The 27,530-nt window shown below is 47.8% G+C and overlaps 1 protein-coding gene across 1 annotated transcript in view; it reads left to right on the top strand.

Annotated features, from left to right (window-relative positions):
- csmd2 (CUB and Sushi multiple domains 2) overlaps positions 1-27,530 on the top strand; it is a 204,109-nt gene that overhangs the window by 109,812 nt on the left and 66,767 nt on the right. Inside the window, exons 10-25 of the mRNA XM_077008705.1 lie at positions 2,609-2,730; positions 6,039-6,142; positions 7,050-7,162; positions 11,573-11,755; positions 13,240-13,566; positions 15,748-15,942; positions 17,430-17,568; positions 18,505-18,692; positions 19,578-19,766; positions 20,102-20,218; positions 20,351-20,566; positions 20,728-20,916; positions 21,712-21,881; positions 22,398-22,554; positions 23,965-24,156; positions 27,471-27,530. The exon at positions 27,471-27,530 is cut by the window's right edge and continues 67 nt beyond it. Of these exons, the coding sequence (XP_076864820.1) occupies positions 2,609-2,730; positions 6,039-6,142; positions 7,050-7,162; positions 11,573-11,755; positions 13,240-13,566; positions 15,748-15,942; positions 17,430-17,568; positions 18,505-18,692; positions 19,578-19,766; positions 20,102-20,218; positions 20,351-20,566; positions 20,728-20,916; positions 21,712-21,881; positions 22,398-22,554; positions 23,965-24,156; positions 27,471-27,530 (2,661 nt within the window). The remainder of the gene's footprint in view (positions 1-2,608; positions 2,731-6,038; positions 6,143-7,049; positions 7,163-11,572; positions 11,756-13,239; positions 13,567-15,747; positions 15,943-17,429; positions 17,569-18,504; positions 18,693-19,577; positions 19,767-20,101; positions 20,219-20,350; positions 20,567-20,727; positions 20,917-21,711; positions 21,882-22,397; positions 22,555-23,964; positions 24,157-27,470) is intronic.

Genomic DNA, 27,530 nt, shown 5'->3' on the forward strand with positions numbered 1-27,530 from the left:
TCATGCAGGTAAATACAATTTATCATTAGATTGTCCACAGCATGAACTGTACTGCCCTGCGGGCTACAGACCCCCCCTTCCCTATTTCCATCTCTAGGTTATGTCCTCTACACCTCTCAGACACACACACACACACACACACACACACACTTGTTAAAATCTGCTACTTGGTCCTATGATATTGATTAATTTCCTCAGTATCATTCAGCAAGCTGTGCACTATTAGTCTTTCATTATCACTGTGTGTCCTCTCTTCCACCAACATCCACCGCCCAGTGGAAACCACGGCAGGGCAGTCTGTGTGGGGAAAGTGTGGTCAGACAGCTCAGAGACGCTACAGCTTTGATTTCTGATTGTTTCACGGTCGCATTTTGGTACGTTTGTTCCTGCTACACGTGCAGAAAAGGGACTGGATCTGGAACTGAGAGCCCGCCTGCGTCCCTAAACACACCAGGGTTTTGTCTGAGTGCTATTAGACACGTGGAGACTGAGGATATTTGGCTTTTACATTCGAAAAACCATTTCAATCACTCGCTCCTTATCACAAGCAATGTACAGAATGATTATTTGTCTTGTTTCATTGATTAAACACTACTAAATGCCAGGTCATTACTCAAAACCAGGCTGTTAATTGCAAAGTGCTGCAGGAATGTTGGAAACTTGAGAATAATTTAGAAAACAGTGTTGCACAGTGCCTAGCAAAAAGCGCTCATAAATCACAGGGCCATAAAACACTGAAATAAAGAGAAAACAAATACAGATTATGCAGATCTTGATTATTTTAGTCTATGCTCGTTGGCTTATGCATATCCAGAAAAGTTCTTCTAGAGGCACATCAACATAAAACACATAAACCATGTACATGTCGAACTACAGTTATTTAAAGCATCCTTTTAAAAAGAGCCAGTTAAGAGCTATCATCCAGTTAATAAACACTGGATGTGGAGGGGTATATTGGCCGTGAGTGTCAGCAGGTCCAGGTCCAGTAATCTCACCCCTTTCTGCCAGTGTTCTGCAGGCTACAGAATGTCCACATGTGATGTGACCAGTGATCTAGACTTATTTTCTCTACCTTTTAAAATGGCAGTAGTTGCAGTAATGGTTCTGCATATCTATCCAGGCAACTGAGGTCTCTGTCCTGATCATGTTCAGGTGCATACCGCTTTGGCATAGAGAAATAACATTTGTCCAGTAGTGAAGGATTGATCATATTCTGTTATCTGTTTTATCAGTCACTGACATTATTTCATAAGGGAAAGTGTAAGGCCTTAAACTCACTATTGTTCATATTGCCTTGATGTTAAACTACAAAAAATTATCTGAATCTATACAGTTATCAGAAGTGGGTTTGGGCTGTGAAGGAACTAAGAAAAAATCTCTAGAACTCCTAAGTGAATTGAAGTGGAATTCTAAGCACCTGAGATTACATATATTATATTAAGAATGTGAAAACTGGTCAGAAGGCCCTGGTGTTAATTAACTTTTTTTAAAGGATTTATTTTTTAATGTCAGTCTACCTTTAAGTATGCAAGGAGTGCTCTGCGTGTGTGTGTGTGTGTGTGTGTGTGTGTGTGTGTGTGTGTGTGTGTGTGTGTGTGTGTGTGTGTGTGTGTGTGTGTGCGCGCGCACGTGTAGCCCCCTGAGGAGTTCACCTCAGACATAGCTCATTAAGAGCTGCCACTGGTCCCAGACCTGCCAACATGTTCATTTACCGCAAAACATACTGGCTGTGCCCTCCTACCTCATTAGCTAGTGAGCACTTTCGTTTGGGGAGGGCTTTAATGTCCTCCTGAAGGACACGAGAATCACGCAAAAAGAATGAAACTCCCTCAGAAAGTCACAGAAAAGTCAAATTGCCACCAAAGTTCGGGACCCGTCGAAGGTCTCTCAAAGTGCAGGCAGCGTGCTGTTCTCACTGAAAACAACCCATCTGAAATAAATCATTTTTGACAACTTGGGAAATAATAGTTACTGCAATTTTCAAATATTGGCTCTAGCTCAAGGCTGTGTTTTTGTGATTGTTTACCTTAATCACTGAGGATACCCACACGTCACGCTAGTTTGCGGCCACATCCGAACGGTTGTTCTAAGAGTGAGGCGATTGCAATTACCTTCAGAGAGCTCAGATTTTCTATGAGATCCTGTTTTGTTGCGCTGGGCTACTGGAGAGCGCGTAAGCCCCTAAAGGTGTCACTACAGATGTGTTGCTTTACTTCAGCTTATGGAGGTATTCTATGATTATCTGCTGTGCAGTTTCAAGGTTATTTCTGCACTGAGTAGCCCCAGGAAGCAACGCTGTAATAGACAATTTAGGGCTAACTGGGTTAGATGTTTCATTGACCTGTTATTACATAACATCATACACAGTTGGGTAAATTAAAAAGTTTTTTTGTTACTTTTTGTAGTTTATGTAAGCCAGTTGGGTTAACATCTGAACTCATAGATATTTTGTGTAAAATTGGCTTAGTGTATCATCATAATTGACTTTATCATAAATTGTAACAGTGTTGTATTACTTTAATGCAATTTGTCATCACTTCTGACTGCAAAAACGTGTGTATTCATAGTGAAAGTTGTTGAAAAATGTCTCACTTTTCCCCACATTAAGCGCCCATGTGCGGTGGTCAGCTTCGAGGCCCCAGCGGTGTCATCACATCTCCAAACTTCCCCGTCCAGTACGACAACAACGCCAACTGCACCTGGGTCATCACTGCCTCTGACCCCTCCAAGGTACATCCTGTGTCCAGTAGGTGCCTTCAGATATGGCTAGGGTAATGATGGGCTCGCTGAGGGAGAGGAGAGATACCGCAGCAGTGGGGAAGGAGGTGGTGGTAGCTGAGTATGCACAGAGGACCTCATGTCGTTGACAAAGCCGTAATATTGACCTTGGAGCCCAGTTCAAGGACACGGCCCTCCTTGTTTGTCAAATTTCTTTCTGTGGATCCAAACAAATGGTTTTACAAATGGCTCCTGTTGTCACGCCGGCTCAGAGGAGACAGGAGGGGAGGAAGGCTGGGCCACTGCCCATACACACACACACACACACACACACACACTGTGTCCTGTGGGTAACGGACATTTCTACTGGTCTGGCGTGGAGAGGGAGGGGCAGATGAAGAACAGCTTCACGGCTTCACACCCTTTACACGCGTAATGACGTTCTATTTTTGTGTCACCACAATGGCGCCTGGAGGAGATGTGGGGTCGGCCGTGATTTGAAGGCAGAACCGGGTCTGTGAAAAGTGCTTTGTGTTCGGGACAGCTGGGCCGCTGGCCGACCCTCCGACACTGCACACGGGGAAGTCAGCCCGACCGCGCCTGGAGTCCTCACTAGCGCTATGGACACGCCGCTTGTTCTGAAATACCAGAAATCTGCATCATGTTAATAAGTACAGATTACGCATATTCATTGGAAAAAAAGTGCAATTGTGCTGCCTTTGCCTGAACAAGCATTTCTAAAGCTATTTGGAACAATAAATAGCAGGTGTTTAGCTTGGACACTGAACAAGTCTCCATTAGCTCTTGACATTAACTCGTGTGCAGTGTGCTATTAAATGGACGCTAAATTAAGGATCCCTCTATGTCCATTCAGATTTAGAGCTGAGTGTGATTGATGTCTAGATACGAGTCATCCAAAGTGTTCCAGGGAAACCCGGAATGTGAGCAAACGCGCACACTGGAACTCTGCAGCAGCTCGGCCTGCTGAGACGAGACTGAAGGAAGAGGAGGGAGAGAGGCCCGGGCAGACCGGCTGCAGGGGGCAGGGGCGGCTGCAGGGGGCAGACCGGCTGCAGGGGACAGGGGCGGCTGCAGGGGGCAGACGGCTGCAGGGGGCTGGGGCGGCTGCAGGGGGCAGACGGCTGCAGGGGGCTGGGTCGGCTGCAGGGGGCAGGGGCGGCTGCAGGGGGCTGGGGCGGCTGCAGGGGGCAGACCGGCTGCAGGGGGCAGGGGCGGCTGCAGGGGGCAGACCGGCTGCAGGGGGCAGGGGCGGCTGCAGGGGGCTGGGGCGGCTGCAGGGGGCAGGGGCGGCTGCAGGGGGCCGACCGGCTGCAGGGGGCAGACCGGCTGCAGGGGGCAGGGGCGGCTGCAGGGGGCCGACCGGCTGCAGGGGGCCGACCGGCTGCAGGGGGCAGGGGCGGCTGCAGGGGGCCGACCGGCTGCAGGGGGCAGACCGGCTGCAGGGGGCAGGGGCGGCTGCAGGGGGCAGACCGGCTGCAGGGGGCAGGGGCGGCTGCAGGGGGCAGGGGCGGCTGCAGGGGGCTGGGGCGGCTGCAGGGGGCAGACCGGCTGCAGGGGGCAGGGGCGGCTGCAGGGGGCCGACCGGCTGCAGGGGGCAGACCGGCTGCAGCGCTCCAGGCTGGATTCTCCTCGGCTGTGTCAACATCAACTCAGAGTCTTGACTCTGGCTTTATGTTCTAGACGAATGGCTCCCCGGGAAAACAGGAAACGACGACTCGCAGAGAGAAACGGCTGATTGCTATTGTTGTTGCTTTCACTTTTAATTAGCAGCCCGCCCCCGTTTAACATCTGATCTTCATGCAGATAATTGTGGTTAGTCACCACTCTGTAACTCTCCTTCAGACTCGTTCCCATCAGTCCCCTGTGGTCAGCCTGTGACCTCAGAGCCTCAACAAGCTTTTACAGAGCCCAGTGTAAAGGAGCCGTTTTAAAGACCTTTTGCTTTTAAGACCCACAGTCATGGGCTTCCAAACCCTTGCTGCCTACGATGGTATATAAAGATTTTTTTGCATACCAAGGCTGTTCATGTGATAGATCTGAACAGTGCAAGTGAACCAGGCCTTTCATGCATACGAGCATTTTGTGTGACACGTTACAGAACTCAAACATCCGTTTCTCTCTGCTGACACAAACATATTCCCTTGTCAATTTAGGCCATGTTCTTTCTGAATCATTGCTGCCAGCTCTTTATGCAGATATTTGTACTGATAGGTTGTTAGTCAGGCCTATCGAGGGGTCTCAGTGGCGTGAGAACAGGAACACAGGCCAGTATTGCTGCCATCACATCACTGTGTGGCCTTGTGCTCACATCTCCACTCTCTCAACGGAACCTGTGCCTCTACAGATCACACGCTCACAGTAACCCACAGTCAGGCAGCAGTTAGCTCACACCCACCATGCCCTCGGTCAATACTGTGCTCACCAGTTCCCATGAGGCCACAGGAGAGGGCGGGGCTCACCTCCCAAGGCTGATGCGGCAGGGGACACACTGGAGGGGGAGAAAAGAAAGAGCAGCGTAAGGTAAAGCACGATGAAGCTGCGTTTATCTGCGGATCTGACCCAGAATGCCGTTCTTCCACCCCTGACAGTTCCCATCACCCACTGTGTTTACCATAGGACGGAATGCAATTTGCATTTATATAAGCGTTTTCATTACCAGTCAGACTCTGAGTGCGCCGAAAACATTACGAACTGGGTGGAAATGTTGCAGACAATTCCACGTAGGAGACTGGACAAAATATATTTTTTATTTATTCGACATTTTTTATCCTCTCACTGTTTGAACTACTTTCTTGTGTATCAACTTAACGAGCATTCATACATAAGGAAAACTCTAGAATCAATAAATTTTATTCCAATTTTAAATGTAATCAACACGGTAGTAAACAACTCAGAGAGGAAAAGTGCTCCACCCCTTTCCCTACTGTAACCGTCTTGCTGGGGTGTTTCTGCTTGACAGTGTTTCTGCAATTCAGTGGATTTTTTTTAGATTTAACAAATATGACAAAGTGAGAATTGTTTGTTATTATAACCAAAGCCCGTTTTCACGCTAGTGGAACTATAGACTATATAATACCCTAGTCTATGCATAAATAACACCTTTCACTGTGCTGTGAGAAGGATGTTATCTCAGAGATAATCAGGTGCCTCTTACTTTAGCTCATTGATAGAATCATTTCTAAACCTGCTCCTTTAAAGCCTGAAAGTACTCAGGGCAGTAGCAGAAAGGACCACCCGGTGGTTGGACAGGCAGAGGCTGCCGATGAGCGCTGAGTCTGAGCCCGTGGGCCTGTGTGCAGGTGATAAAGTTGACCTTTGAGGACTTTGACCTGGAGCGAGGCTACGACACACTGACGGTCGGGGACGGCGCGGCGGTCGGCGATCAGAGGACCGTCTTTCATGTGTGAGTACTTCTGTCCTCCACTCCTCTCCTTTCTCCTCTCCTTTCTCCTCTCTTCCTGGGCCGAACCCTCCCGCTCGAACCTCCCTCTCCCTCGCTTTCATGTGTGCATGCCCTCCTCTTTCAACCCTCTTGCTGGCCCCCCCCGCTCCTGCTCACACTCTGTTTCTCCACGTTTCATCAGCCCTCAGAGTAGGAGCGCATGGGAGAAAGACCCAAGGCTCAATTGTCAATCACTTTGGCTTTCAATGTTACAACAAGTTCATCCCTACAAAAAAAAGGGCCCTCGTCGCATATTGATGCCGTAATGCAGTTTGCCGGACCAGATGCTCCCCAACGCCTCTCAGAGTGTTGTTATTAATTGTGCTGAAATTTATGGTGTCTATAAAGTTTTATCGATGGCATTTTACGTGTGCTCTCTGGCAGGCTGGAGAAGTGTTCAGTGGCAGCAAGCAGCACACGCTGTCCTCAAGTGCTCAGTCTCTCTCTCTCTCTCTCTCTCTGTCTCTCTCTCTCCCTCTCTCCCTCTCTCTTTTTCTCTCTCTCCACTCTCTCCTCCTCTCTCTGCTTCTTTCTCTTGCTGTCTCCATCTCTCTTTCTCTGCCTCTGTCAGACTCTTTTTTTTCCCTTCTCTCTGTCTGTCTCTCTTTGGCTATTTCTGTCTCTCCCTCTTTCTCTCTCTCTCTCTCTCTCTCTCTCTCTCTCTCTCTCACTCTTTCTCTGTCTCTTGTCTATTTGGATCCTCAGGGCCCCAAAATGGCTTAATATGCACAATTAGTAAGCCCCATAAGCTCTGAGCCAGTGGAGCTCCCTGATCAGCCAAGCCTACTGGCATACAGTACATTAGCAGCAGAATGAGTGTGTGCGCTGGGTTTGTCTTAATGCTCTCTGTGTCCCCGTCTGCCTCCAGGCTGTCAGGAACCACTACACCGGACCTGGTGGTCAGCACCACCCACCAGATGTGGCTCAATTTCAAGACCGATGACACCAGTGGCTCTTTGGGTTTCAAGGTATCGTATGAAGGTAAGACAGAAACCCTGGAGAGAAATACACCGCATAACATGTCCACTCGGACCTCAGATGTTGGCATTTACTAGGGTGAAACGGAAACGTGACTGAGCACATCTAAACACTAGCTTGGTGTATTTTGCACTGGTCCTGGGTCATCCTTGGCCATTACTGCCTGTTGACATTTTCTGTCTATCAAGAGTTATCTGGTGAAGTCGCCGCACAGGTAGACAAACTGACGGTGCTTTATTACTGCAAACAAGACTGTTGGGGGTGTGTGTGTTTTTCTGTCGCTGCTACGTTTCTGTGCAGTGCTGTTTGAAATCGGCGTGATTGAGAAAACGTTTTATCTCCGCTCGTGTGTGTCTCTCACAGCCGCGTATGGAGATGTGAGGAGAGGCCTAGTGCTTGCTGGAAATGTCCCTGACCGAGATGAGGTCAACGTCTCTGTTCGCCTATAGTCACGGTGCATTAACAGATAACCTGCCAAACGTTTCTCATACGCTGCGTGTTCCTTTAATTGTGCCAGGAATTGAGTGTTTGATCTCGCTTTAAACAAGCACCCTGAGTCCCCTCCTCTTGCTTTGTGCTGTCTGCCTCTTTTTCCGAGACTGTTCCATCCAGGGAGGAGAGGAGAGCAGGTCCATCAGGTTGGGGCTCTCACCTGTGGTCCCTTTCCACAGGTATATTCCTCCCCTGCATCTTTAAACTCTTCCCGCCTCTGTTCTCTCTCCCTCACTAACAGGGCGTCTTGCCACTCTCGATGTATTTGTCTGCCGTGACAGCACAGCGTGCTCTTTTATTTTTCCCGCACTTTCACTCACACAAGGTTTCACGCTGCGTTTCTCTCCCTCTTCATCATGGTTCTCTCACCAGACGTGAAGGAGGTCTTCGTGGCAGAGAGATGCTCCTTTCCTCTCGCTGGAGAACAGCTCCCTCTCATGTAGACGCCGTGAGAACATTGCAGAGCAGAGAATGGTAATTTGGCCTTTGTTTCCCGGGGGGAACAACTCTCTCCACGTTGCTGGTGGGAACAGGGCCAGTCCGAACCCTGGAGCCGTGGACCGGATCCAAACCCCGGCGCTGTGGACCGGGCATTGCTGCAGGACTCCACAGTGCCAAGCAGCTGCCGGCGTCTGCCATGTTCCCCCCTGTGCTTTTGACTCCAGATGATTTGAAAGCCAGGAGTCACTTTTAGATCATTGCTGAGCATGAGCTGAGCAGATCTATTTATATTCTTATTTGTCATTAGCAAAATATAAAATACAGCAGTATGTACACTCAAAAATGTTTAATACAACAGGAAAACATAATTAAGATGAAGAATGTCTTTAAATCTCTCTATATCCATGTCTCAAATGAAATGATGAGTGAAGTTATTTAAACCCTTTTTTGTCTTTTCAGCATAACATTCATGCAGTGTATTTAATGTTTAGACTTAGTAGTGCAGTTCAGCCCCATTCCTGCCGTCTACGTCTCTGTGAGCCACTGAGCTGTTCAGGCAGCTAGACCGAGGTCACCAGCTTCTTCATCAGGTCACCAGCTTCTTCCTCAGGTCACCGGATTCTTCCACAGGTCACCATCTTCTTCCTCAGGCCACCGGCTTCTTCTTCACCTCCACTGGAAGCTTCAAGCGTGGGCGTTCCTTTGCCCTCCATCACTTCTCCCATCCTGTTCTTCTTTCTCCCATCCAGCCCAGAGAGAGGACGAGCTCTAATTCAGCGGAGAAGGCGACATTTCAGTGTGCTGATTTAGAGATTCTCGCGCGCTTTGCTCTAGAAGATTAACTCGTGCGGCCGCGCAGGACAGGGTCGCTGTGCGACGAGCTCGGGCAAGGTAAATAACGCAGGAGCGCAGCCAATGAGAGGCTTCGGGTGCGTTTAGAAAAGTCCCATACACAGCTACATTTGGTGAGGGGGATGAATCGATTTGCTTCCATGCCTTCCTGCATTATTAGTAATCCTTCACTAGGAAGTGAGTGACTTCCATCTGAATTTGCAGAAGGAAAAAAAAGAAACGTGACAGAAGAATAAATCAGTGGAAAATTGAAATGGGTAAATAACAAATGTCAGTCCTTGAAAGTGCACGTCAGCTCCTAGTGCGGGAGACCGCCTTCACGAGCCACAGAGGGACAGCTGCCGGAAAGTTGGCTTTGACGTGCAGGAGGGACAGGCTCGTGCAAACACACACACACACACACACACACACACCCTTACTCGCACGTGTGTGCATGCATAGAATTGAAGAACGAAGCTGTCCTTTCTCCGAGACATCTGTTGTCTCGTCTGCTTCCTGCATCTGTGCGTACTGAGTCTGCATTAATGCAGCTCAGGTTCTGGATGGCCTAGTCAGAGACAGACCGCGGATCAGTCCAGGTGTCTGTGTGTGAGGTGTCCATGCTAGACTCTCTCCAGCAGCACTGCATGCTGTTTAGCGGCTGTTGGGACAATATGGTACAATTTGTAAACAAGGCTGATGGGGCATGGGGCGATGGCCAGGGCAAGATTTGAGTGATGGGTGATGGGCAGGGTTGAGTGATGATTGATGGGCAGGTTTGAGTGATGATTGATGGGCAGGATTGAGTGATGGATGATGGGCAGGGTTGAGTGATGGATGATGGGCAGGGTTGAGTGATGATTGATGGGCAGGGTTGAGTGATGGATGATGGGCAGGGTTGAGTGATGGGTGATGGGCAGGGTTGAGTGATGATTGATGGGCAGGGTTGAGTGATGGATGATGGGCAGGGTTGAGTGATGATTGATGGGCAGGGTTGAGTGATGGATGATGGGCAGGGTTGAGTGATGATTGATGGGCAGGGTTGAGTGATGGATGATGGGCAGGGTTGAGTGATGGGTGATGGGCAGGATTGAGTGATGGATGATGGGCAGGGTTGAGTGATGGGTGATGGGCAGGGTTGAGTGATGATTGATGGGCAGGGTTGAGTGATGGATGATGGGCAGGGTTGAGTGATGGATGATGGGCAGGGTTGAGTGATGGATGATGGGCAGGGTTGAGTGATGGATGATGGGCAGGGTTGAGTGATGATTGATACGCATGGTTTAGTGATGGGTGATGGTCATCACTAACCTTTCCTGTGCACATATATCAAAGGTTTGAGAACAAATCATTTGTCATGTGGGGTAAGAATTTCATATCCCTTCTACTGAACCTCCTCCTGGTGCATGGATTGGCGCCTGTATCACATTACTCCCATTCTGTATAGATATAAGAGTTTATCTATATATTTCACACTGTTTAATGCCCCTCTGTCTATCCCTCTCTCTCTCTCTCTCTCTCTCTCTCTCTCTCTCTCATGGCGATCCTCTCACATGTCCTCTGTTTCTGCTCTCTTCTGTGCGTCCTCCATTTTGCTGCAGCCGTGCACTCTCAAATGAGGTGTGGTGTGCTCAGACAGGTGGAGGGATGACGGGAGAGTAGCGGGCTAGCCGCAGGACGGGCTGCACTGGGCCAGCCGTGAGGCCCACTTGGGACCTGCACTTGCTTTGGGGAGAGATTAATAGATTCATAGAGACTGCGAGGGAGGAAGGAGAGAGATACTTAATTATAGTTTTATAAATTGACATTAGAAATGCCAGCGGTAAAAATTGGTACTAGTAAGGATTTTAAAAAGAGGAAAGTATTGTGCTCACTCTCCGTGTTGACACCAAGTCGGCTTCTTCTACTTCTGCCGCTTGAGCCGTAGATGCTGACATCTTTTTTCTATGAGGACATTTTCAGAACATAATTGCACACCATGTCATCCAAACAAATCAGTCCTGAAATCATCCAGTGCGAGGTTAATTTTTTAATGAGATCTTGTAAATCTTCATATAATAACTACACTCAAAGGCACACACAACAGCTCACAGAGTACCAGCCTATTCAACAGCCACTTGAACTGTTTTGATGTGGATATATGGACATATTATGCATCCATTTTGCTTATTTTTTTTCTCTCTCAGTGAAATGCGCCCGTGAGGACACAACGGTAGTGTGCACATGTATTGACCCAGGTGTTAGCCTGGGGGGTGGTCACAGCGCGGGTGTGTCTTCCTGCCTGAGAGACCCCCACCTTTCCCCTCCCCAATTCATGCTCTGATTCATCCTCTGTCGCTTGCCAGTTCTCTTGGCCTGACATTAAGGAAGACATCATTTCCACTTGAATTCCCCTCTGAGGACAGAACATCACACTGTAGAGGTAACCGTGGGCAACCCCGGTCTCCATCAAAGCCTGATATTGATCCTCTTTCACTCTTCTGACCTTTACTTGAGTTCAGGTGATGCGAGAGGCTTCAATCCCCATGCAGCCAGGTGTTTGACTCATGTTTTTATTGACTCATATTGTCTTCCCTCTGCAGCGATAGGATTCCCCCCTCCCCCCCCCCCCCCCCATTTCTGATTTAATCTCTCTGTCCTGCCCATTAGAAATTGACCAGGGTGGGTGCGGAGACCCAGGAATCCCAGCCTACGGCAAGCGAGAAGGCACAGGCTTCAGGCACGGGGACAGGCTTTATTTCGAATGTCTTCCTGCCTTTGAGTTGGTTGGAAAAAAGAACATCACGTGTCAAAAGAACAACCAGTGGTCAGCCAAGAAGCCCAGCTGTGTGTGTAAGTGGTAGCCTTTCTACTTAATGCATTTGGTTACGACAGTCATGAATCATCCTCGAAGCTTTTTGCAGTCTGCTTATTGTGTATATGAAGCCAATGTCTGAAAGTCAGTGCATGTCTCTCTGCTTAAACATGTGTTAAAGTCTTTCTGCTGTTGACCTTCACTTAACAATTGTTTACTCTGCCAGATTGTCTTCCATGCGCGTACATAAATTAAAAACACATTTAAAACGTTATCCCTGTGTAAATAAATGACACATCTTCAGTAATAGCAGCATTAGCAATCGGTTCATGCAAATGAGTCCTGCTAAATCAGGTGGAAGACTCGGGAGACCATAAGAAGTGAGAGGGGTGTTAGGTAAAGGATGTTAGGTGTGCGTGAGTGCGGCGTTTGTGAGGCCGGTGACTGTCCCTGAAAATGTATGCTGCATGTCTTGAAACAAATTTGGAACAAAAATGGGAATAGCAAACACAGGAGCAGCACACGCATGTGTTCAACAGTGGATATCTTCATACATCAGCATATGTAGCTGGATGCAGTGGCGTTATTTAACAACCGTCTACTGTTCAGAACCATGCACATCCTGACCAACTCCCCATACTGCCACAGCCTCAGCGATTGCCTGAGCTGACATGGAGACGGCCCTGTTTGAGTTTTAAATAGCAGTGCTGGCTGGCAGAAAGCACTCCAGCACTGAGCTATTGGTATTAGTTTGCTCTGCTGTGAGGGATTTCCATCTTTGGGGAAAAAAAAACGACCATTCTTTAGCCGCCCACACAGTGCTGCTGCACTCATAACAACAAGTTCCCTGGATTATTGAACAATATTTTACAGAGCGACTAGCCAATCGGGAGCATGACCAGTGCAGTCTCTCCGTTAGCGAGAGTGGCCACCGTGAGGGTTGAAATATCTCTCCTAGAGATGACGCTGGACCGCATTCTTTCATAATTATACGTTAATTGTTTCTGGATGGGATCCTAATTGAAGCCCCTTCCAGGGTTGCTGAAGGCTTTCCAGTTTGTTTACAAAGGTTCTTTTGTTTTCATATGCCACGGCTACTTATGCTCAGACAGGAGTCTCCGCATGTTCCATAACGCAGTTCAAGACAACAGTTATCATCTCATATGTTGTGTGGAATGAAATTACATACTGCAAGATATAATCAAAACCTGGTAAAGAGGGTGTATGCACTGAAGGTCAGATTCGACTTCGTGCGCCACCTAGAAGCTGTCAGACAACAAGGCACATTATACCTGCCTGACAGTTTGCTGTCAGCACACTATAGAAAACATTCCAGCTATAGGTCTTTTTTCTTTCCCTGTGATAAAAGATCAGATGTGCATGGTGAACACGGTGTGTAAACCATGCAGTATATTGTCACAGCATCACCTCATGGGAATAACGCATTCTGTAAACAGACATTCTGTCTGGGTAGCCCAAATTTAGCCAATATCTTCATCATCTTCATTTTCTCTGCACACAGTCTCCTGCTTCTTCAACTTCACCACTCCGTCCGGAGTCCTGCTGTCACCCAACTACCCTCAGGAGTACAGCAACAACATGCACTGTGTGTGGCTCATCATCGCCAAGCCAGAGAGCCGCATCAACCTGGCCTTCAACGACCTCAGCATGGAGAAGCAGTTTGACTTCCTGTCCATCAAAGACGGGGGCAAGGCGGAGTCACCCATCCTGGGCACCTTCTCCGGCGACGTCTTGCCATCACCCATCACCACCAGCGGGCATGTGGCACGTCTGGAGTTCCTCACTGACCACACGTACACCGACCGTGGCTTCAACATCACCTTCACTAGTATGTCCCGGTTCATAATCTTCTTTGGGTTCCTTAATGCATTTTCATTTTGTTACATTTATTTTGTGCATACTTTTCTATTGAACGGAAGGATATATATAAATATATATATAATTTTTTTTTTTTTTTTGTTAAAATTGGTATAATTATTTGACAACACGAATTGAATTTTTTTAATGCTTTTTTGTAGTGTTTCGTATGAGTCACTGTCTGTAATTTAGTTGCACATCATTAAGCACTCTTGACTCTTTCTGTCGATCGCCCTTATTCATATTCATGTGTTGTTTTATGCTCTAATGTAGCCTTTACATACGTGCTTGTTTATTTGCTGAAGGAGTGCACTTTATTTTCAGCATTTCAGCCAGGCACAGTGAAATGTTCCCTAAGCCCAGCACTGTGTACTTTTCAGTGGCTGTGCATTCAGGCAGTCAAAGCTTTGAGTCAAGTTCGTATTTGTTCTTTCAAGCTCAAGGCACTGCATCAAGCTGTTTCCCTCTCACTTCGTAAGAAGCTTTGTGTGGCCTTTAGCACTCCCTGTTAACCCTCAGTGTGTCCTCGGTTGTTTCTTGTTATACGTGCAGATATTACCTCACCATCATGGTGCAAAGACATCGTACAAAGACGAAGAATTTGACGTAGAGGGAGATGGTGACAAGCGATTAGACATCCAGGCGTTCTGTTGTGGCGACGCCATACATCTGCAAATATAGATCTGGGAAATTTTACTCCAAACATATGTTGTTGTTAATAGAATGAAGCAGCATCGGCTAATTGTGACTGCTGAAAGGAGGCCCTCCATCACACATCTTCCCCTCACCTCCATTTTGGGGAAGAGAGGGAGGGTCCCATCGCTCAAATTAATTAAGAAGACGACACACTCTATTGGGGGGCTGGCTGGCAGTTTAATAAATAGAGTGATGGTGATGGATGGGGCGCTCAGTGTTTGGGTGCAGCGGATCAGACTGAGGATTCATTACAATAGCACGTTTCAAACCTCGGCTGAAAGAGAATTAGACAAAAAAGGAACAGGGGAGCAGATAAAGAGTAGGAGTGAGAGAAAGACAGAAAGTGATGAAGATTTTTTTTTCTGAAAAGATTCTGTCTTGAAGTGACTCTTTATCTTCTCTGAAGTTCCATCAGCATTCAGTCAGTGTTTCCAAACTTCCCAATCAACCAAGTCACTTCTGGAGGCAGATAAATCAATATTGTGGACTAAGTGAAATGAATTAGTTTGTTTGTGGAGCAGAGATGACAAGCAGAAAAGTTTTCTCGTCATGGAGGAAGTTTCTTCCTCTAATTCATTAAGAAGCCGTGCCCATGCACCCATTGGCAGTGTTACAACAACGTAACCTTTTGTGCAGCTCCAACACCACCTGAATTAAATGCACGGAGCCACCGGATCAATATTTTAAAGACATACGCATCTTGATGTGCTCTAGAAAGAGAAATTAGTCGAGATCTACGGGTGCTGTCCGGAGACAAAACCAGGCTCGGAGAACAAGGTCATAGAGTCGGCACCAATTCTAAATCAAGTACAGCTTAAAGTAGTTACGTGATAAAGGGCACATTGGTGGTGTGAAGCTGGGTGTGATGAGTGGATCTCACCTTGTTTGTACGTGAGCCTCCAGATCATTGCTCCTGACTGCAGGATTCAAGCCTCCAAATCGAAAGACTAGACCAATTACCCCAATCCCTGATACTTAAATCACAGTTCTGTTATCACCATCTCTAGCAGTACTAGAACAGTTTATGCTCTCATTACTTATTTTGGATTATTAATGTAATACTTCATGGAATTGAATAATAGAAACACAAAGGGCTGTCGTTGTACTCAGATGAGCACGGGACTGACTGCAAACTCATCCTTTTTGGTTTCATATAAACATCACATGGCTTTGCTGTTATTTTTATGTATGCCTTTGGAATACAATGCATGTTGAGATGGTGTTTTTTGCTGTTGGAGATGGCAGAAGTAATGCTATTTACTCATGCATTAGTTTGTCAGGCAAAATTGCATTTTGCAGAGACAGGTGGTTAGTCAATCTGCCAGATCTGATGGACCCACCCCCGAGTAAAATCCAGACTGTGAGACTGTGTTTGCATTTCGAGGCCAGTCTGTTTCTCCCTCCTATCGATTGGCTGTTATGGCTGAGCGGGTGTGGCCTGTTCCTTCCTCCCCAGCGTTTCGGCACAACGAGTGCCCCGACCCTGGCGTGCCCGTCAACGGGAAGCGCTTCGGCGAGAGCCTGCAGCTGGGCAGCTCCATCTCCTTCCTGTGTGAGGAGGGCTTCGTGAAGACTCATGGCTCCCAGACCATCTCCTGCATCCTCAAAGACGGCAACGTGGTGTGGGACAACGCCATGCCGCGCTGTGAAGGTCGGTGTGCAAAACAAACCAGCAAGACCCCGAATGCACGTTACATTAGGCGTTGCTAACGTAATTAAACTTTAATGAGCACGTTAAGAACGATTTAGCTACCGCTATCTTTTTTCTTGATGTTCCTTTTCATTCCCTAGAAGCTCCTCACACAGAAAGCATTGCAAAATCTCCCCTAAAAACACACCCACCACTAAAGCCCGCTAAGAGCTTCCCTACATAAACTTGTTGTTTACTTTTCCATTACATAAACTCCTACAGAAATCAGCAGCGTTGTCGCTGGCAACCTAAATGTCAGCGCATCAGGAGCACTTGAGTAACGTCTGCTGGAGGATGGTGTGAGGATGAGATGCACGCCGTGTAAATCCAGCCACAAAAACTTTATTTCAGACTCCACGTCTGCCACTGAGGCATGAAGAGGCACAGAAAAAGTTTCCTTCACGACATTTTCTACAGCTGTGATGAAAAACGGGAGGAATACATTTTCACGGAGAATGCCTTGGGTTGTTTGCACACTTTTGTTTTATGCAATGCAAAATATTTTGATGATTAAACACGCTTCCTTATTTAATGACATCATCCAGAGCAGAGGTGATGAATCATTCCCGGGCAGGTATTGGGTGTGTCGTTCACGGCGGGCCTTCTGTGGGCTCAGCCATCAGAGCGGATCACCTGCCCTGCACGGTGGGCGCTGGTCTCTCTTCTGCTCTCAGTCGTCCTGTGTGAAACTATGTATGTAGTGAGTAAATATCAGTGGTCTCAGATTAATTTCAGACTCTGAGTCAGCAGGTATTACAAATATCAAAAGCTCTGCTGCAATCACACTGGGGCAAGAGGAGTGAGAAGCTAAAGTTGCAGACACTGACATTCAGGAAGTCCAGGCTGACTTGTGTTTGAACAAAGCTCCCCGTATTTGCTCACAAGGCTAAGGGAACAATTCTGGCACACACACACACACACACACACACATGCGCGCACACACACACACCCTCAAAACACAGCTGCACACCTGATGACAAAAGACTTTCTGGCTTGTCCTCTCATTTTATTGTATATTTCAAATGTACTTGTTTGCACACCAATGCATGTACTGTTGAATGTGCCATTGTGACTCTGCAATAAGAGACTGTGAACTGGCACATTCAGACTCACATGACAACGTAGTGATTCACATTTTAGGGGCAGAACAAGAATTGATCAGCTGCTTCGGCAGTTCTGCTGGATGCACATACAAACAGGGTGGACCGAGAATACTAATTCACTCCCCCGAACAGGCAGGACGGAGCCAAAGGGGAAGTGCTTAGTGAGTCAGGCCAGAGCTGCAGGCCGAGCTTGTGCTGGGTGAAGTCAATAACTTCAGATAGCATCTCTTATCTGCCACATGTCACTGGCAAAGTCGGTAGGAGACTTCCTAAAAGGTATTGAAGGTTATCCTGCGATGAGTTTGGTCTTGGTTTTGTAATGGCAGCCCCTTGGTCTGTTTTCAGCCCCGTGCGGCGGAGATTTGAAAGCCCCGAGTGGAATCATCCTGTCCCCGGGTTGGCCCGAACTCTACAAAGAAGCCCTCAACTGTGAGTGGATCATCGAGGCGCCACCCGGATACCCCATCAAGATCATCTTTGACAAGTAATGCCAAAGCTTCAGAGGTTTCTTTTGTCTTTCTGGTGCAGCTTCATCAATTTTGAATGATACACCATGGAGTTATTAACTGAATAATTATGTGCAATGTGTTTCAAATGACATTATCATTTTTTATATGCTGCAGACATGTGCTGTCCTATACGCTGCAGACATGTACCATGTACATATCCACTATATACAGCAGTAGAACCTTTAGAAGTCATGGATGGTTGCATTTCTCAGATTAGCCGTACACACACTTTGTCTGCGATGGAACAGTTTTACCTCTGCTAACATGATCGCCAGCTCTCCGTGAAAGAAGAAAGCAAAATGTTTAAGTGTTTGTTGCTCTTTAATTCTATATTGCATCAATAATCCATGGCGTTCTGCTCTGTTCGGTCGGCTTCCCTCTGAAATGGCTCATTTTATTCATAACACTGATTAGCACATAAGCACCGGCGGCCTTGGCACACATACATGCAGCTCCAGCAGAAAGATTGATGTGGTTCTACAAACGATGCCTCGTGCGTCGAGGCTGGTGTACAGCTGTGGGGGAACGCCCACCCCTCTGATCCACTCCACTGCTGACGGGAGAGGGTGACAGCCCAAACCTCCCAGCCCATAAACATACAAACGCTCAAATGCGCGTCTTCATTAATTGTCCGCCTGAGAGCAGTCCTCTCCGGCCCGGTGGCACAGGCCGCTCTGCTGGGCCCACTCGTGAATGTTCACAGATCCCTGCAGGAGCCCCAGTATGTTTCCTGCCCAAGCAGGCCCAGCTCACAGCTGGACTGGTGTTTCCTCCTTGCCTGGTAGCTGTAAACAAGGTAGACTTTGGAAATAAGAAGAGAGGCAGCATGATTCGTATGGTGGAGCCGCCAGCTGTCAGTGTGGGGCGGGAGGTGCAGGACTTTGCTCACTGACCACCGTGTTTGTGCACAGGTTCCGGACAGAGGTGAACTACGATGTTCTGGAGGTGCGCGATGGCCGTTATCCCTCCTCACCTCTGATTGGGAGCTATCAAGGGACCCAAGTGCCCCAGTTCCTCATCAGCACCTCCAACTTCCTCTACCTGCTCTTCTCCACCGACAAGAGCCACTCGGACATCGGTTTCCGCATCAGATACGAAAGTATGGACTACTGCTAATATCTGCATTATAATGTTACGGCTAGGCAGTGTTTACCCCTCCCTCCTACGTCCTTGTGCTTTTTGGGCAGTGTGTGACTTGCAGATTAAGTGCTAGGTTATTTCTTCCGTGACACAAATCATCGCTTTGCAGGCGTCTCTTAATTACAGCAGAATTTCTTAATGCCGACTAAGGGAGGGAGATGAAAAGAAATATTAAGGTGTCATTAAAAATGATAACCACATGCAGTAATGTTACTATACTGTGATTTCAATCAGAGGCTATAATTATTATATAATAGGATGGTGATTGTTTTAAGATAATTCCAGTGATCTGCAGGCTATGATGCCTGCATCTGCATGCAAATGCCACCTCTGAGTGCACACACACACACACACACACACACACACACACACACACACACACACACACACACACACTCTGTACTTGGATCCATAAGTGACAGGCATTTTTTAATGTGAGAGTCTCATGAGTATTCACCTTTCTGATTATCACTCCATAAATGTCAGCTTTAGTTAAATTATTGAGCGTCAGCTCAAGTAGAAAACGCTGTTCATCTTATTGTGCGCAGTACGTGTTTATGGGAGGATGCCAACCATGGAGCTACTCTGGAGCATAACGTTTTTTAGAGGGAACATCTCGCATGTGTAGATTGGAATGGCACACTGCATATCTGACAGAACAGAAATCTTTTATCGTGTGTGTGTGTGCACAAATCACATTTCCATATTTATCATTTTGGATAAAAGAGTCGTATTTGCCACATTGCTCAGTAATGGAGGGAGACTTATCGAGTCATAGCAGAGAGTCAATGCTGTGCATCTTTTAGACGTCAGAGTGACGTTATTTCTGAAATGTCTCCTAAAGCCTTGCAGCTGCAGTCTGACCACTGCGTCGACCCTGGAATCCCAGTCAACGGCCAGCGCCACGGCAACGATTTCTACGTGGGAGCACTTGTGATGTTCAGCTGTGACGCTGGATATACACTCAGCGACCCCGAGGCCCTGGAGTGTGAACCGAACTTCCAGTGGAATCGACCCCTCCCCAGCTGCGATGGTACAGTCCGCCCACAGCCATATAAAACAGCTTGTCTTACAGGAAGACGATGTATTAGAGAGGGTCCCATTACTGCACTGACGTCACAGCTTCCTGGCCAGAGCGTTCTTTACCGGTCAGAAGCACCCTCTCCACCTCCCACACTTATTCCTCCCTAAATGCTTTTATACTCTAGGTCATCATTGATTTTTCCCTTTGGGTAATGATAGGAATAATTTGCCTCCAGATGTTTATGTCCTTCAGCAGGGCGCCACTTGTAAAGCGGTCTTTAGTGCACAGTGAGCGCTCCGGACGTAGCCGTGCTGTAACTAACCCCCGCACCGCATTTCCCGCAGCTCTCTGTGGCGGTTTTATTCAGGGAAACTCCGGGACCATTCTGTCTCCCGGCTTTCCGGACTTCTACCCCCACAACCTCAATTGCACCTGGACAATCGAGACTTCCCATGGCAAAGGTAAGTGCACTTGGCTGGGTTATTCGACCACGTGTTTCATGTAAATGCACTCAGGATTCACGGGCACTTGTGAGACGGTACTTTCCTAAAACGGACACTTTTTCTGGTTTCCTTGGTTTCTCCTCTTGGCAGGTGTGCTCTTCACGTTCCACACCTTTCACCTGGAGAGTCCTCACGACCACCTCCTGGTGACGGAGAACGGCAGCTTCTCACAGCCTCTGTGGAGGCTCACGGGCTCCACTCTGCCTCCACCCCTCAGTGCCGGCCTGTTCGGGAACTACACGGCTCAGATCCGCTTCCTCTCGGACTTCTCTGTGTCTTACGAGGGCTTCAACATCACCTTCTCAGGTACGCAGGTCCACATAGTCACATTTAGAGTTCTCGTGATGGTGTTGGACTACCTGGACCTCTACATACGTTCAGGGTAACAGAAGAAAAACATGACAGACACAAGCCAGGTTGAGAGGACCTCTGGACTGAAGTGACCGTGCTTTCGTGCCTGTTTTTAGAGTATGACCTAGAGCCGTGCGAAGACCCTGGCGTCCCGCCCTTCAGTACCCGTAAGGGGCTGCAGTTTGGGGTGGGGGACGCGCTCATCTTCTCCTGCTTCCCTGGCTACCGGCTGGAGGGGCCGGCGAGGGTGGTGTGTTTAGGGGGGCGGCGCCGGGTCTGGAGTTCCCCTCTCCCAAGGTGTGTTGGTAGGTGGTCACATGCTTTTCATTTTGCTTTGTCGACTATTTCTACACACTACACACCTTCCATCACCTAGAAACACTGAATGGAATACAAGCATGCACACACACACACACACATTATACACAAATAAATACACACACACACACACACACACACACATTATACACAAATAAATACACACACACACACACACACACACACACAACCTTATTTAAAGGTTATTATTATCATTAATGATTAAATCAGAAATTGAGAGAGAGAGACATTTTGACCAGTGATGGTGCTTTATACTTAGATAATAATGCAGCCCAAAACGATTGGATTTCTAACTTTCTAATATATATAAACCGGAAGCCCAAATTCCATACACGTAATCTGTATCAATAAAACTGTGGAAAGCTTTTCTGGAAGCCATATTTTCTCCAATTATTCAGTGGCAGAATGTCTGGCAGTGCTAAACTTAGAAAATAATTGGTTTATGTTATGATTTTGACATTTCCGGTGAAGGTAATTACATTTTAAACGTTTTCCATGGAAATATCTGGCTTATGGTTTCTGTCTGTTTGTTTATATCTCTCATAAAACTAGGTCAACCGATGTTTAATTTAGTCAGTTATTATACTTGTTTTGGTCTCTTATAGTTTAAGTTAGGGAAATCACACTCTTATAGTAACTACTGACGACAGAGCAGTGTAGACCCAGAGGTAGAGTCATGATCTGCTGCCTGGGGGGTGGGGGGCAGCAGGGGGCGTGTCCAAGGTGAGGGTCACGCATCATTTGACCTCTCTTTTGTTCAGCTGAATGCGGCTCCTCTGTCACTGGGAAACAAGGAGTTCTTCTCTCACCAAACTACCCGGGTTACTATGGCAACAATCATGAGTGCATCTACTCAATCCAGACCCAGCCTGGCAAGGGGATCCAGCTCCGGGCTCGTGACTTCCGCCTGGAGGAGGACGACATACTGATGGTGTGTGTGTGTGTGTGTGTGTGTGTGTGTGTGTGTGAGAGAGAGAGAGAGAGAGAGAGAGAGAGAGAGAGAGAGAGAGAGAGAGAGAATATGTGTGTGTGTGTGTGTGTGTGAGAGAGAGAGATAGAAGGGGAGAGAGAGAGAATATGTGTGTGTGTATGTGTGTGTGTGTGTGTGTGTGTGTGTGTGTGAGAGAGAGAGAGAGAGAGAGAGAGAATATTTGTGTGAGTGTGTGTGGTGTGTGTGTGTGAGAGAGAGAGAGAGAGAGAGAGAGAGAGAGAGAGGGAGGGAGGAGGGAGAGAGAGAGAGAGAGAGAGAGAGAGAGAGAGAGAGAATCTGTATGTGTGAGTCTAGACCCTCTCTCCAGCCCAGACTGTGTGAAGCAGAAATGTCCACTACCCACAGGACACTGACCATTTCCATGTGTGTGTGTGTATATACAGGTGTACAGTGTATAGTTTACAGCTGTGGGTATAAGTAATAAGCTTGGTGTGTGTGTGTGTGTGTGTGTTCCAGGTGTACGATGGCAACAGTAACCGCGCCCGCTTGCTGGGTGTGTTCACGGGCACAGAGCTCATGGAGGTGACCCTCAACAGCACATCCAGCACCATGTGGCTGGAGTTCATCAGTAACAGTGACAACACCAGCAAAGGATTCGAGCTCCACTTCACCAGTGAGTGTCAGCATATGTGTCAGCACCAGTGTGTGCTGGCATATGGACTACATTTACATTTATGGCATTTAGCAGACGCCCTTATCCAGAGCGACTTACATTTTTATACAAGTGAGCAATTGAGGGTTAGGGCCTTGCTCAGGGGCACCTCAGTCATGGTCTCAGGTCTGGGAATCGAACCTGCGACCCTCCGGTCACAAGACCAGTTCCCTAACCGCCAGGCCATGACTGCCCATTACTACACTACACAACTTTACATACTCCTGCACTACACTACACAACTTTACATACTCCTGCACAACACTACACAACTTTACATACTCCTGCACAACACTACACAACTTTACATACACCTGCACTACACTACACAACTTTAAATACTCCTGCACTACACTACACAACTTTACGTACTCCTGCACTACACTGCACAACTTTACATTCTCCTGCACTACACTACACAGCTTTACATACTCCTGGACTACACTACACAACTTTATATTCTCCTGCACTAGATTACACAGCTTTACACACTCCTGCACTATACTACACAGCTTTTCGTACTCCTGCACTACACTACACAACTTTACATACTCCTGCACTACACTACACAAGCTTTACATACTCCTGCACTACACCACACAACTTTAAATACTCCTGGACTACACTACACAACTTTACATACTCCTGCACTACACTACACAACTTTACATACTCCTGGACTACACTACACAACTTTACATGCTCCTTGACTACACTACACAACCTTACATACTCCTGGACTACACTATACAACTTTACATACTCCTGCACTACACTACACAAGCTTACATACTCCTGGACTACACTACATTACCTCTGAGGTTCCTGGACTACACTAAACAACCTCAGCTGCTCCTGGACTACACTACACAACCTCACATGTCCCTGGGCCTGCATGTGCTGCCTCTTGACCTCATTACCCTCTCTGAACAGGCATAAAACTGTCATTACTCTGTTTAAGTAGAAGTACCCCCCATAATCTGATATATCACATACATCCCACTCACAAAACTATAAGTTATGTACTATATCTGTTGAGCACTGGGTCACAGGTACACGGACGTTGAAGCTGCTCTTTCCACAGTGACCTTTGGGTGCACATGAATAGTACCCTACTGACCAGTGGCAGCACATATCTGTCTGTATATTAGTGAATTTGTGGTCACCCCCTCTTTCTCAATTCCTTTTTTTTTCTGTTCCTGAAAGGGTTTTAATCTTGACACAGACATAATGGCATAGCAGGATGTATCGAGCAACACAGCAAGGATCATAATTGAATCTCTTTCTCTCTCTCTCTCTCTCTCTCTCTCTCTCTCTCTCTCTCTCTCTCTCTCACTCTCTCATTTCTCGTTCTCTCCTTGTTTCTCCTAGGCTTTGACCTGGTGCGATGTGAAGACCCTGGCGTGCCTCAGTTTGGCTATAAGCGTGAGGACAGGGGTCATTTTGCAGGTAGCTCAGTGTCGTACAGCTGTGACCCTGGCTACACCCTAAAGGGCACAGAGGCCCTGACGTGCCTGCGGGGTGAGAGACGAGCGTGGGACAGCCCCCTCCCACAGTGTGTGGGTAAGCTGCTGTGTGGTCGAGCAGGGACCATGCACAACCACACACACAACCACACACACATCCAGCACAGACATCCACCACACACACATCCACCACTCACACATGCAGCACACACACATACAGCACACACACACACATCCAGAACACACACACATACAGCACACACACACACATCCAGCACACACACACTCAGCACGCAATGTGTCTCAGCCACATTCCACATTCCTCGTTCCACACATGCCACAACTCAGTCACAAACCAGGGCGGCCAGACCTTTCACAGAAGTACAAGCAATATGGAATGGATTGGTAGAAGATTCTGTGGTAATAGGTGGTGAATTCGCGGTAAACTGGGTCACACAGTAGGAGATTTGCTGTAACTCGCCGTGACAAAATGGCCGCCCTGGGGAGGATCCAGAGGTTTTTCAGTGATGTCCTCCGTCCTTCAGTCGCACACTCAGATGGGTGAAGGACAGAAAGCCGACCGACGCCGTTGACTGTGTCCATTGTCCATTGGCTCACAGCAGTGCAGTCCCTTCAGTGCTGGGTGTGTGGACGTTGGCGGCGGGGACGTCTTGTGCTTGTTACGGCCCTTTCTAGACACATTGAGCATGTGGTAAATGCTTCAGATCTTGTAGTCTGACTCAAGCTATCATCAAAATTGTACTCCAGTGTGACATAGTGACCGTCATAGGAGGCCACGTCCTCTGTGACCTGTGCTTTGAAGCGCATTCACAGAGCCTGTTCACACCGAAACAGGCAGTTTTTAAAAGTGCTTCTGCCTGCTACCATCAATGAGGTTTTCACATAACCTGCTAAACTTTTTAATTTGCCTTATCATGGCGCTTCCTGAAAAATAGCTCTGTTGGAGCAATTTCTCTCCCTAGTGGACAGATGCATCAAGTTTAAATAGTTCTGGTACATTGTATATGCATGCATGCATGCGCATTTGTGTGTGTGTGTGTGTGTGTGTGTGTGTGTGTGTGCGTGTGTGCACGTGCACGTGTGTGAGTACATGTGTCTGTGTGTGTGCGCGCATGTGTGTATGTTTGTGTGTGTGTGTGTGTGTGTGTGTATGTGTGTGTGTGTGTGTGTGTGTGTGTGTGTATTCCCTCTGGGCAAGCCTATGTCCCAGTAAAAGTCATCCTACTGTAATCACATCACTTTTAAGCACTCTGCTATGACTTTGAGCATTCTGTTGCAACACCATAGCATGCGGGCCCGTGGAGACCCGTGTGACAGATACACTCTGAGATGGAAATCCACATAACGACAGGAGGGACATGTGCAAAAGCCTGAGCAAATATTTTGTCACTTCCCAGTGGGAGAATACTCATATATTCCTGCAGAAGAACGTGGCAAGGCAAGGGAGAGGATAGAAGAGAGAGAGAGAGAGAGAGAGAGAGAGAGAGAGAGAGAGAGAGAGAGAGAGAGAGAGAGAGAGAGGGAGGGAGAGGGAAGGAGGGAGAGAGAGGGAGGGGTAGAGAGAGATCAAGAGAGTTGAGAGGTATTGAGAGAGCAAGAGAAAGAGGGATAGAGAGAGAGTGTGAGAGAGAGAGAGAGAGAGGTTTCATGACTTGTGAAGCAGGTCATATCTGGAGTTGAAGAAGATGGGTTTGTTTCCTGCTGATTTATCACCCTGCCAGCTCCACTAGGGGAACATTCATCTGAGAGGAGTTCAGAAAGGAGAGAGGAAAAACTCAACGTACAGGAGAGAAAAGATTCATTCCACTATAATGTTGGCCTGGCCTTTTGTCGCTTTCACTTGTTTTCCATCTTGTCTTCTTTGAATTAGTTGGTTATCCGGTTTTAAGTTGTTTAACTTCTCTGTTGTAATTCGAGTGTCTCTCTATTCTCCATTTTCTGTCATGGTTTCCTCTGTGGACTTTTGTGTGTGTGTATTTTTACAGTTATAGTGCAACCTGATGTCATAACTGTATAGAAGCGTACTGACGTGGATTGTAAACACATCTGTGTCACTGTTTAGTCAGGAGGGCGACAGTAATCCCATGCTACACTGGGTTTTGTACACCTGTCAACATTGGCTTCATACACAAGGCTGATGCATCTTTACATCCTCCTGTGTAATTATTTATGCCTTTGTTGTCTTCCCAGTTTGCGCCCAGCAGTGTCACACCGACTCTCTGTGTTTGACTCAGAGAGGGCCATATGAAGTGGTCTTGAGCGTGTGACAGAGAAAGCATCTCTGAGCCATCTGAGACACCCTGGGGCTCTGGGAAGTGCCATTTGTTATTTGGAGACCACTGTTAGCTTTACACCTGCTAATGTGTGTGACGTGACCCTGGGCTGATGGTGTGCGCCTGTTGTGTGTGTGTGTCTGTGTGTGTTAAGCATCTCATATGTTCCAGTTCATTTTGGCCCTTATTGAGCCTCAATGAGTCACAGGCAGTCAGCAGAAGACCACAACTGTCTATATGTCTTTACAACATATAAATGTTATAAATATGCTCTGCCTGTGGGATGGACCTCTGATGACTGTGTGTGTGTGTGTGTGTGTGTGTGTGTGTGTGTGTGTGTGTGTGTGTGTGTGAGAGAGAGAGAGAGAGAGAGAGAAAGAGAGAGAGAGCCCTACGTTGGTTCATGTCTGTGTGGCTGTATGGTGTGAGGAAGCAGGCGTTTGATCAGAGTGACCTCAGGGCTGGTGAGAGGTGGGGGAAAGGGCCTCGCTGGCTACTGATCCGTGAAACTGAAGCAGTCTGGCTCACACCCCCACCACCACCACCACCCGCTGACAAACAAGTGATTTGTGCCCCACTGTGTGACACTGCCACTGCGACTCCCACGAGATGGATGGCCGCGCCCAGAGCTGGAGATATTACTGAAACCCTATCAGTGATATTTGCCAAAGGAAATATGCCCTCCCCATGGATGTCTCAATGCCGGCCGTGATATACCACGGCCCGGCCCATCTCTCACCGAGCCCGCGTCCGTGCCCCCCGTGTTCTTTTAAAGCCGTGGGTCGCCGCCTCCTCTACTGCCTGCCGATATACAGCGCTCTGCATGCTGCGCCCCCCCCCAGGACCCCGCCCTCATCCACGGCCCAAACGCCGCGGTGCCAAGGGACTGCTCACGCCTGCCGAGCTCAGAGACAGCTGAACTGCTGGGCTGCTTTGTACTCCTAACCGGCAGCCTGCTAGGGACCGAGGGTGTACCGACAGCGCGGTGGTACCTTTTTGAAGAGTGTATGAAATATGAAATGTGTGTGTGTGTGTGTGTGTGTGTGTGTGTGTGTGTGTGTGTGTGTGTGTGTGTGTGTGTGTGTGTGTGTGTGTGTGTGTGTGTCTCCATGTGCAGCGGAGTGCGGGGGAACGATCAAAGATGAGCCGTCTGGCCGCATCCTGTCTCCTGGTTACC

Source organism: Brachyhypopomus gauderio, chromosome 6 (assembly GCF_052324685.1).
Source record: "Brachyhypopomus gauderio isolate BG-103 chromosome 6, BGAUD_0.2, whole genome shotgun sequence".
Classification (NCBI taxonomy): Eukaryota; Metazoa; Chordata; class Actinopteri; order Gymnotiformes; family Hypopomidae; genus Brachyhypopomus; species Brachyhypopomus gauderio.